This window comes from Phaethon lepturus, unplaced genomic scaffold (assembly GCF_000687285.1).
Source record: "Phaethon lepturus isolate BGI_N335 unplaced genomic scaffold, ASM68728v1 scaffold57252, whole genome shotgun sequence".
NCBI lineage: Eukaryota > Metazoa > Chordata > Aves > Phaethontiformes > Phaethontidae > Phaethon > Phaethon lepturus.
This window is the reverse complement of record NW_010525250.1, coordinates 5794-18034: the sequence shown is the minus strand read 5'-3', so window position 1 is coordinate 18034 and position 12241 is coordinate 5794. Positions and strand designations below refer to the sequence as shown.

Genomic DNA, 12241 nt, shown 5'->3' with positions numbered 1-12241 from the left:
TGTTACAATGAGTATAAATCACTTCTCTCTCCAGAGTAGAATATGTATTTATTTTGAACTACCTTGTTCAGACTTTCATCATTTGTCCTTTATCCAGCAGCATCTCAAGGCAAACCTCAAGTTTTTCCTTCTTTCAGAAACTCTTTATTCCTTGAATTTCCTTCTCAGTCTGGTGAAAGGTTCCTGAGGATAGGACTCTCCGCTGTTACATAGGATCTTGCATCCAGCATTTCTCATAGGCGTAGTGGTTAGCTATTTTCAGCAATGATTTTCAAAGGCAATAATTTCACCAATATTTTTTTAATCAGTGAAATCAGTGTATTTGTGGATGTACAGGGGAGAGTCTTGTTTGCTGGGAAGGTCAAGTAATTTAGCAAAGGTTATGTGGCAGAACGACGGGAGAGAACGTAATGTTACCCAGCATACCAGGGTGTCCTCTACATCTCTGCCTAGGAGCTGGTTATCTAAGCAGGGTACCTGCTGTCAAATTGGAAGTCCCCACTTAATTTGATGCTTTACTCATTTTCCCTTTGCTTAATGTCACAGTTAAAAATTTGCACCTTTTCTCTGTAATACCTCTGTGTACTTAGGTGTTTGTTGAGGAAAACCCTGTTCTTGAGCTTATGTCCTCTTCATGCCTGACAGTCCCTGTTTGCCCTATCAAATTTGAAACCAGCCTTCTGTTTGCCAGAGGAGCAGGCTATGTATCTTTCACAATAGTGTCCTCTGACTGATATTTGTTTTTTCAATGAACTACAGAGAGACTCAGAATCAATGCACCACTCTGCTTCCAGCAGCCAAATGGTGTCTGGCAACATACCCAGGTTGGTTTCCCAGTTGGTCATTTATGGTCAGAGTTTTGATGGATTTCACAAAGGAGCATGAAGGATTGATCATTTCATTCATATTGAAGGTTCTGAGCAATTTGAGGCAGGTCAAGTAACCCCTGAACCCACTGGGGAAGTGGTAAAGGTTTTGTGTCAAACCACAAGAGGAAGACAGTTGCAATGCAGAGTCCATGAATACACTGGACTGTGTTGTATTTGTGCTGCAAGACATGTGAATAGAGAGATCGTGTCTCCTACTTTAGGGACTGATCCTGTGGGTTTGAACTGATTTAAAGAACAATTGCAGTCTTGAAAGTAGTATACTCCTCTGTTAGTAAAAGAATTCAGAATTTAATAAAATAAGAGGAATCCCAAGGTGTGAAGGGCAAAGATGTATTAATAGCACAAATGCAAAAAATGCAGATGCGCATACCTGAGGTATTGTGTCACAGCAAAGTCTCTGCTGTGCTCTCTCAGGTTTTGTTCCCCTGGTCCCACAGCTTGGTGCAGGAAAGCACTTGTGCATACCACACTCTCCTAGTGTGGTGCTAAGAAGTTTGGCAGTGAATCTAAGGATGAATTGATAACATCAGGCTGAACTAGCCCTAACAAAAGGGCATGTGCAATACATTGACAGTGCTTCATGGCTGTGCCACAAGGATTGGCATTGGAGGTAGTCTTTCTTTTTTGTCCCCAGTGGAAATCTTATCATAAAGGCGACTGTAGAAAAAAAAGTTCCCTCTGTAGCAGCACTACAGGAATCTACTCTTAAGCAAACTCACTACATTTTCAACTAAAAGCTGACATCTTTAACACGTTGTTAGCACTTCATGTACAAGTCAGTGGATCAGGCAGTGTGCCAGTTAACACACAGGACTAGAGCAAAACACAGCTCAGACAGTACTAGAGTGGGTGTCACGTGACTGGGCACAGGACCATCATGAGAGCTTAGGGAGGCTGGGAAAGGTGAGGAAATGCTAATTTCCCATTGTCCAGGTTCGAGTAGCTGTAAACCTCTGCTGCCAGAATTTCCATGCCACAAGCAACTTATACCTGGAATAGGAATGGAGAATTAGTTACATGCAACCCCCGTCTGAGTCAGTCCAAATTCTGCCTCTGTTCTGTACCCAAAACTGCTTCTGGCTACTATGAAAGGGTGTAAGTAGTTAGGAAGTTCCTCATTCTCTACAGATTATTTTCCCTTATCCAGTAACACTTGGTAAATCTAGCAAGTCACTTCCCCAGAAAGATTTTGGGTACCACGCATCATCTGAAGAATCTGAATGGAACAGTTTCACATCTCTTCCTCATGCATAAGATCATTACTTTGCACTGATGTGAAGCAGCTGCATTTCTGGGAACTAGCCCACCATTCTGATTCAAAAGGTTTCCAGAGATTTTGCTTTTCAATTCCTGTTCCTGCAGCATGGCAGCATGAACACCATTAACAAGCTACTCTAACAATCTCACCTACACACACACCCACCTAGAATCAATGGGAGACACTTTCCCTCCCAGAGAAAGCCTTGCAACAGATACAAGAAGTACAAGTACAACTGGGCTTAATACAACCTCAGATTCTTGGTTTTTTAGCGGCATTCACTGCTGCCATGGGCATGTATTCACTGTTATACTCATGGGAGTTGGATTCACACTGCTGATTCTGCAAACAGAGAAAAAATGCCATGAGTTTAATTTGTGATCACAAATATCCTCCACTCTTGCCTTTGTTATTTAAGTAGGGCAGATACTCTGACTGTTTTCAGTGGGAATATTACAGTCAGAATAGACAGGCATTCACGCAGAAAACTTTGAATAAAACAAACTGAAAATGAAAAACACACATTGTCCAAAAGAATAACTAATGTCCATGGTCTTCTTTCTTTCCTGAGCCCACTAGTTCTTTGTTTAAGTGGTTTTGCTCCAGAACAGAGCTGGAATTGCTCCACTGATGATTTGTTTCCCCGTCTTGAAGAAAGCAATCAGGTGAATTGCTTATCAAAGTAATTTTGCTGATCTGTGCAGCATTCCTCCTCCTTCCTTTGATTCCAGCCTTTAAATCAATAAACAATTCTGTCTTAGAAAAATTAAATCTGAGCTGCTGTCGTCAATGACTGAATTCCAGTGGTAAATTAACAACTCAATCTCTTTGTCAAAAAACACAACACGTGCTGGTGAGTATGTGCCTGTCCCATCCTCTAAATCTCATTAAATTAAGTTCCCCATCCATGACCCTTGGAAGGAGGGTTCTCCAGAATCTCATAGACTTGCTTACCTTGTTCCTTAAGCAACAGGCTACAACACAGCAGACACAGGAAATCATGGCAAACATGAGCAGGCCAATAATTATCCATGACGTGGCTCCCAGTGAAATGCAGTCTTCCTCGTCAGGAAATGGGGAGGCAAAAAGAGTAATTACTGATAATTTGCATTTTCACCCCCTGGAGATAACTTTTGAAATTCTTTCCTCTCTTCTCTTCATACTAATAAAATAGCAAAAGTGAGGTCATGAGGTCTGGAGAAGGGTTTTCCTGAGATGAAAAGCCACGTTGGAAAAGTGTATTCAGGAGGAAGCAGACCATTGCAGTTTTCCAGAAGGAGGGGTGAAACTGTTGGTATACAGGGCTGAAAGTGCAGACTGAAAGAAAACCTAGCCAGGCGAGAGCGTGATGGAATTTCAGATCTGAGCAAGGCTTAAGCTTACATTCAGCAAGTACCACAGGTGATCTAAAGGGCAGCCTTGTCAAAGGAAAGGTGGACTTTGGCAGTCATGTCTGGAGAGGAAGTCAAGCTGAGGGACACAACATTACCCTTGCCCAGATCTGGGAGAAAATATGATAGGGCATGAGAAATCTGGCAATAGCTATGAGCATCTGGCTATCCACACAAATGAAACGGACAGCTTTGGGAAACACTGCAGACAAAAAAGGATGTCACAGCTTGATTCTGAGAAGCTGTTTTAAGTTCAAAGAGGTCTGAGAGATAATTTGACCCAACCACATAACTGTAGCTTTAGCATTTCAGCTTCTGTCTTTGTTTTGTCTTTGCCAAAAATTCTCTGCAGTTGTGGATCTCTTTGGCTCTAAGAAGGCTCTAAAGCTGAAGGCCTGCTTCAGAGAGGTAACCACCATTTTCTTCACATCAGTGTAGCAGCAGAGAATTCCATATACCATTACTAGCACAGATATTTGACAGCTGATTTTTTTTTTATCCTAGGCACAAGAACATAGCTCTCAGAATGGATTTTTTGCCCCGGTTAGAAATAATCTTAACATTTACATTCAGCAGCTTGGAAAATGGACAATGAGAAATTTCTGCTGCAGGCTCAGATGGGACTGCAGTACTCCGGAAGATGTAGCCTAGCTAGCTTGGGTGCCACCAACAATATGCAGAGCTCAGTATGGCCTGCAAAACCTGCCCAAGAATATGAATAAATATTGAGAGGCCATCCCGAGCAGTCTGCCAACACAGCTTGACTGTTACCCGCCCCTGCTAAGCAGTTTTAAGCTGTTTTGGAAATATCTGTGCAAGCTCTAGTCACATGTTCCACTGCAGCACAGCTATTGCAAATGTCTATTTATCTGTAAACTGAAGCGAGGGGAGAAGTAATCTTACCTTGGATGTACAAATAGGTTTCTTTCAGACGGCAATCTATGTAAGGAGGGGGTAAGAACATCTCCAGGCAGTAGGTATAAATGTCGATATGCTTTCTTTCCAGATTTTTAAGAATGAAAGTGGTGCTGCTATTTGAATACTCTGTCTGACAGTAGGTGACATTGCTCTTGGGGATAACCTTCTCCTCACTCAAATGGAGTGCACAGATCTCCTTCTTTTCATGCCCTTTAAAGAGGGTCATGCTGAACTCACTCACATTTTTGGGGTTGGGGAATGTGAACTTGAAGTTTCCATTTTCAAATTCCACCGTCATCTGCGGGTCAGAGGCATGAGGCTGATCTGAAGACATGAAAACAATAAATACAGTCACTCACATAGCAATGAAAAGAATCCCTAAAAAGTTGAGAAACTCATTTAAACAAAGCAAATGAACCATGTGATTGAAACTTAAGGCATGTAGGTAGGTATTCAGAATAGTATGGCTGTGGAAAGCAGCCTGTACAATGAGATACCAGTGCATCATTCTGGTCATGTCAGACATTACTGAGAAAATAAATGAGATAAGACCTGGCCTGTTATTCTCTATAAGGCTGGGGAGGTCACTGTTAGCATTGGATCAATGAGTTACTTGAAAATGTTTAAAGGCCTCCTTGGACCAAACACTATATGGACATATAATCCCTGCTTCAGACTGATTGTCCTATTCATAGATAAAACAAGGTTGGACAAAAATGATGATAATGATCTCTGGTTTATGGTTCATAATCTGCACCCTAATGCTGAAAACTTAAAATGGGATGTGAACCCAAAACTCCTACATAAGTGCCTTAGCCACAAGACTTATCTTTCCTTTCTAGAGTAGATAGTGGTTTGAGGCATGACATAAAGTTTAAACCTAATTATTTAGATGGCTACAGCACTTTTATCACTAACATAATGTGAGAAGTAGAGGACAAATGTCGCTGTGTGCATGCACCCACATGCAATCCAGAAATCACATTTGACATTGGAACAGGCTGCCCAGGGAGGTGGTGAGTCACCATCACTGGAAGTATTAAAAAACGTGTAGACGTGGCACTTCAGTATATACTTTAGTGGGCATGGTGGTGTTGGGTTGACGGTTGGACTTGATGATCTTAAAGGTCTTTTCCAACCTTAATGATTCTGTGATTCTGTGTGATTCTGTGACCTTCCCAAAAACTGTCTGAAAAACTCTCAGATATTGTGCAAGTCTCATTTTGCAAATTTATTTGAGAACAAAATGAAAGTAAACTGACAGAGAACCTCCTGCTACATCACAGCTTGACTTTGGAAAGTCAGCGACCAATAGCATGGGAAACTCCCTCGGACAAAACTATGTTAAAGTGTGCTGTAAAAAAAGACATTTTATTTCTTTAAGGGCAGTATTTTCTGATATAGAAAGACATTTAAAACCATAAACCAAATTATGCAAATGTGTCTTACCTATATTTTTGCATGGTCTTGACGAGCAGCTATCAACTCCTGAAAAATACAAAATTTCTCCTGTTTAAAATTCAAGGAGAGAGATGCAGGAACAGGGCCTGAGCCATGCAATGTCAAGACGCTGGAGTTTTTTAATTGTGTCATTAGTTTATCTGATCCTGTCTGTGTTACACTATAAAATCATATAATGTGATAAAAGCACAAAATATAAAAATCAAAGTAGAAAGAAAATGCATTGAGCAATAACTAATATTGATCATACATATAGCATTTACAAATTCTTAAAACATCTTTGCAAAGGTCAAAGTAAAATTCTTCCCAAAATACTGAGGAAATCTGCCCCCAAATAAAAGAACATACTTTTGAGTTCTCATGAATAAAGAGGCTGCAATGAGCCAGCATTATACTTTGTTTCCAGACCAAAATGCTCATTTTGGTCTATGTTCATTCTGTTTCCCCCACTGCTTAATACTGCATCAAAACATCTTCTTATGGCATACCCAGAATGAACATCTGGAAGATGCTCCAACACTTGCATGTGTTGGAGCAAGAAAAGATGCTGCAGCAAGAAAATATGCAAGCAATGCATACAGTTTTGTTCCTTTTTCAATAGCAACTTTTCCCCTTCATGATTCTCAAACTGTATCCAGTCCATTGTGCATAGGCAGCCTCCATTACAGGAGACAGGCACATTTTCAATTGTTCTGGATTTGATTTTAAGCTGCTGCCTCCATCACCACCCACTATGGCAATACTGAGAGTGGAATTTCCTGGTTTCATTTGGAAATAGGGTTTCATTTGGTATTTTTCTTTTTGCAGTGCCCTAAAATTAAAGGTACAGACAGGTACATGTGCAGGTACACAGACAAGTAGAAAAATACTGTATCTGCTTTTGCTGTTTTCTGGTAGCCTAAGTATGTTCTTCAGAGGCTGCTTAGACTGAAATATACTCTACATCGGGATTTTATGTTGCTAAGGAAATATGGCGCAAATACTTCAAAACTTTGATGCACCATCCTGTTCTTGTTGTTACTGCTACATGGTAGTCTAGATCCACACAGAGTAGGTCCCCAGCTGTGCCAGGCATTGTACTGATTACACAGTATAAATAACCTTTTTCCCAAGGCAACTTTTATCTTTGACATCCAGCTACATATGCACAGGAACAGAAGATTATTCTCATTTGGGTACCTTTGTATGCTCTCAACTCTTTCTGGACAGAGGCAATCTTTTACTGTGAATGCTTTTTCCTTCTTTGAATTCATGTTCCCCAATTACTACCATTAGCAAGGGCATTGCAATGAATTATATTTGTTTAAGATATTTTTAGTGTGACACATAAGCTAACGGACTTCTGGAAGACACTTTGTGATGCTCAGTTGGAAAGCAACAGAAACTGTTACTCCTTTTTGATTCATTTACCCTCTTCCTAGTTATCACACTCTTCCTGGTTTACTGTGCACGGTCAGCACCCTTATCTAATTCAGTGACAGCTCTAATATCTGTACTTCTCTCAGGACTATTACTTAAGTGTGTGATAACGGTCAAGGTATTTGGCATCTTGTACAACTGGTGTGACGATAAGACAGACAAAACACACAGCTCACCAACCCACAGTGAAATAGAGCTCTAGATACGCTGAAGGCACAGATAGAGAAAGTGCAAGCCCTCATATTGGTATATAGTCTGAAAAGCTGAAAGCAAAGGTCAAATACAGAAACAGTTCTTGATGGCTTGCATGTTGCATGATGAAAGAAAACAGCTACTATGAGAACAGCATTTGAAATAAAGGTCTTTTAAAATGCTCTGTAGTTTGATGACCTGTCGTTTGGTAACATGTACCTTTAAAATTAGGCACAATGGCAGACAAATTATTTGGGGAAGGGAAGAAAAAAACAAGTGTATCAATATAGCAGAAGCTAGGGAGCATGGTGAATATATAAGCTGACCTGATACTTTTGAGATACATCCACCTGTAGCTGAGACCTCAGCATTTGTCACTGGTCATCTGAGAGGAGAGGCCGATGCTGACTCTGTCGGGGCAGCTACAGAGCCAAGGGGTGCCATATTGCCCCAATGCCCCAGAGGAGTGCAGGGCTACCCCACCCTGAGTGCTAAAGCAACAGCTTTGAATTTCATTTTTCTGTTTGTGAGAACAGAGAGTTTGTGAACTGAGAATAGTTCAATTTTGCTGTTAGCTAATGAAATTGCCCTTTCATACAGGATGGTTTAAAATATTTGTCAGAGATCATGGTTTTAATCCTTGTTTTTAATGGGAAAGGGCAGAGAGAGATCATTAAGCATGTAGTTCATGTGACCTTGTGGCAAGCTGAAAGATCATTTTGTATCCTCTCAGGCCCAGGAGACTTAACTTCCTATTTTCAGGTAAGACTCAATAATGTATTTCTCTGAATGAGCATTTTGGTAAATGTGATGCAATTAGTATTCCTCTGAAACAAGTGACCATATAGAAGAGTGTGCTTAGCATCGTATAAAGGCAGCACGTTTTAAAATTAGATTAACAGTGCCTGAGATTAAAACACAAAACTGTCTACATGGATGACCACAATGGCTGAGATCTGATATGAATTTCCAACACACTAGCTATTCTGCATCACCTCCTAATGTGAGTGCTCTCACTGCATACTAAAAGGTGGCATATTTTCCGCTCTCTGTGCCTGATGGCTGTTCTCCTGCGCCCATTTGTACTCGTTCATTCCTAGGGTAATCCTATGGACCTGTAACAGTCCGTGGTTAATGGCCAGACACATTTGGGATGCCATTTGCCAAGCTACAGTCAGAAGAAATGTACATTTAGTGGGATGGGAGATAGGAAACTGGGGTTTAAACATCTAATAATATTGAGAGATTCATTCCCTAAACCTCCCTGATACTACCTCAAAAAATACGGGAACAAAAGACTACATCACAGTATTGTTGAAAATTGACAGAAGAATCTCACTTGTTCAGTAGTAAAAATGCTTAGATTTGGCCGTAAGGTTCCTTTTTGGTATTTTTCGTAAAAGAGCTAATGAAAGTTTTGAGACAAGAGGAAACAAATTTTTCATTTGTTTCATAGCAGTGTCACATTGTGGAGTTGTGTAGAGTTGTTGCTGGCTCACCTCATGTGAAGAAGAGTGTCGAGACAAATACTGTGGTTCAGATGTGAATCCAAGAGATGAACATGTGTACAAAAAAAGTGTGTCTGTACATTCTCTGTATATGTGTATTTACAGTCACGTACATTTCCATCTTGTATTCATCTTTACCGCAGTGGGAAAGCACTTTGGCAGAGGTTTGGGAATTTCTATGATAGTGTGCTTGGACACTGAGGCCAATGGAAGGCAGGTTATTTTCGGTTTAATGGGATTGCAGTTTTGAGCTTTCTGGTTGCTCTTTGGCGGACCCAATGCTATTTGCAAACATCACCAATCCATTATGTAGTTTGGTCCTAACAGAAGTTTAAAAACCACTTTTGATTAATTTTAAAACTTGGGGTTTAGGGTAGGAGAATAGAATAGTCTTGCTTGGTTTTCTTGCAGTTTATTTTCTCTGCCACAGCTCTCAGAAAACTAATTAGCTGATAAAAAGAACAAGTGCAATTTCACTTGGGTATGTTTGCCTCCCATGATAAGTAAGCAGAGTGCAGAGGCTGCCATTAAAACAAACACATTTGTTTTGTTAATACTAAATGTGTAATGAAACTACACACAGTTTTTTAAGTTGCTATAGCTTTGACCTTTTGAGGCACTCTGAAAAATGACACTGTCAATTCAGTATCATTAGTCATATGCATAAAACTCACGTTCCTATCTTTCAAGAGTCAAGGATTAAGAAAGGAAAGCAATGCTTCTGGGCAAAGCGAGTAATGGCCAGAATTACTCTAGGAAGCCATCTATAATCTGAATTATTTCTATGTTGTGAAATACAGAAACTCTTATAAAATATACCACTAACACAGCAGCCATTGTTGATAATATTTCAGACCTTCTAAGAAATGACCATGATTTCCTCCTGTGCTGACAACAGGAGGCCTGTGGGTGAACAGTGATAATGCTTTGCAAATGTTGGTGTGCAAAAGCTCATGTGCAATGTTTCATAGCAAGGGCCTCAAGTGCTGCAGAATCCTACAGCTCTTACTCCAAAATCCCATTGCCTGCCTTCCTCTACAGGCATCAGAGAGGCTCCAGGCTCTTACAAACAATTTCTTTATCACAATTTATCAAATTATAAAATACATATATACACATAGATCACCTTCTGTGACTATTTTACATTGAAAGACCCTATCCACAGATCACAAGTAGGGTTTGCTAATTGCCAAGTGAAAAAAACCCCAAAATCTCTGAAGTTAAAAGTTTGGACTTTTACTCCCAAAACTTTGCCACAGTGCCTGGCAACACTCTGTGGAGTGCTAGTTTGTTCTCTAAATGAGAGTATCGTGCTAACGTGTCTTACATAAAGCTGATCTTTTACAGCCCTTTTCTTTTTAGCAAGAATGATAATAATTAGTACTTTTAATGTTGAAAGCACTGTAAGGTAAAAGACCGGAGAGTTACCATTACTTGTTACAGGTAGTCTCTTTCTCCTGCCATCTCCTCTCCTCAGCCCCTTGCCCAAATCCTCTCCTCCATATTTGAAGGAAGGGAAAAAGAAGGGAGAATTGCTGGTATCAGATAGGACAATTATTTGCACCATTAAAATTGCAGCCTATTCTTCCCACAAGGAATGGCCTTTTAGATAGTCCTAGCCACATGTGGCTAGGACCACATGGTCCTAGTGGCATGTGGCATGCTGGTCAAGTACACCTGCTAAATTGACTAACTGAGAAATATTTAACAAAATTGGTAGGATTTTTTGTTAGTAGATTTAATAATAACTTTTCAAGGAGAAAAAGAGCAGCTCATGTCCCTTTAGAGATACTGATCACAATCCTCCTTCCCTGTGATTTCACCCATTTTTCAATCTATTTTTCAATCTATCTGAAAACTCAGTATACTCTCACTGTATTAGTTAACCTTCAGAAGGATATCTGCATTGCCTAAAGAGCTGGGAACTGGTTTTTATTTAAATCAAAGCTTAAATTCTGTATGAAACCTCAGGAGTACTTAAATTCCAGAGGGGGACTTGAAACCTATCCTGATTCACTAGAATTTCAGAAGCAAATATATTCAGTAGCCCTTGGCATGACCTTCAAAGGAACATGTTTAGATGGTGCTTAGTAACTGCACGCACTGAATCTCAGGTCTTACTTATATGACACATCATATCATGATACATCTTACTTATATGTCCACATTCTTGGACGGTATATGTAGACTCTTCTTAATCAGATATTGTCTGTATTTCCATACCGGCCTGGTAATATGTGGGTTTCAGAGAGGCTACAGATAAATGTGAGCTCCAGTATTTTACTTTGTGTAGCTGTGATAAAACACTGACTCTTGTAAAATGCGACATCCATGTTTATGGCTGAACTGAGGTCAATGCTGTCACCATGCGCCTTCTCAAACACAGCATTAGGAATGCTACGCTTCCTTTTAAATCAGTCTGTGTTTCAAGCCTGCACCAAAACAATCTCATCCACTCTTCCATGCCATATACATTTTTCATAGTATAAAAATTCCCTGCCCAAACCAGAGCATGTTTAATATCAATAACTCTGCTTCTCTTTATTAAGCCATTCACTGTCATGTTGCTATAAGATCTTATGCTCAGCAAGGGAAGCTGGCTGGAGCACTACAGTCTAAACAGCTAGAGGGTAACACTGAGCAGATGAACTAAAGAATATAGGCAATGAAAACTTGTATTTTTTCATCTTAGAGCAAATGTCCTGTGCTGGCAGGAATTCTCTTCCCACCAACTCGACTGATATTAAAGTTGGGAGCAGTCTTTTTCTCTTAATTATCTCTATTCCTCCAACCCCTTGCTATCATGACTTATTTACTATCTCCTGTCATTGAGTGAGTTATATTCCATAGAGACGTCTACTGCAAGGAGAATAATCCAAAATGCTACTCACCGTACAGGGCTTCAAACTGAAAGCAGAGGACACAGAAAGTTACAGCAACTGACTTCATGCTTGCCTGACACAGAAGTACCAGCCTTCTGTCTACTGTGAAGATGGGGAAGAATTCATGGGTAGAAAAGGAAGTGGTTTGTGGGCAACGGGGGAAATTATCTGATAATCAGAAGGACTTTTTAATTTAACCCCTGACTACGTTATAGCTATGTCAGCATTCGCTGTCGCCCACACCTGTTGAGTTTGCTGCTTTTTTTTTTTCCTACCTCATGGCTTCTTGTCACAGACAGGAAGATGAAAGATTTTCTGACAT

General features: G+C 40.2%; 1 protein-coding gene across 1 annotated transcript; it reads right to left on the bottom strand.

Annotated features, from left to right (window-relative positions):
- Positions 1-2400: 2400 nt before the first annotated feature.
- Positions 2401-11986, bottom strand: LOC104613896 (inducible T-cell costimulator-like). Its single transcript, XM_010282663.1, has 5 exons — positions 11929-11986; positions 5907-5945; positions 4449-4781; positions 3103-3221; positions 2401-2490 (listed from the first exon to the last, which is right to left on the bottom strand). Exons 1-5 carry the CDS (start codon positions 11984-11986, stop codon positions 2401-2403), a joined length of 639 nt encoding a protein of 212 aa, XP_010280965.1.
- Between the last annotated feature and the right edge of the window lie 255 nt (positions 11987-12241).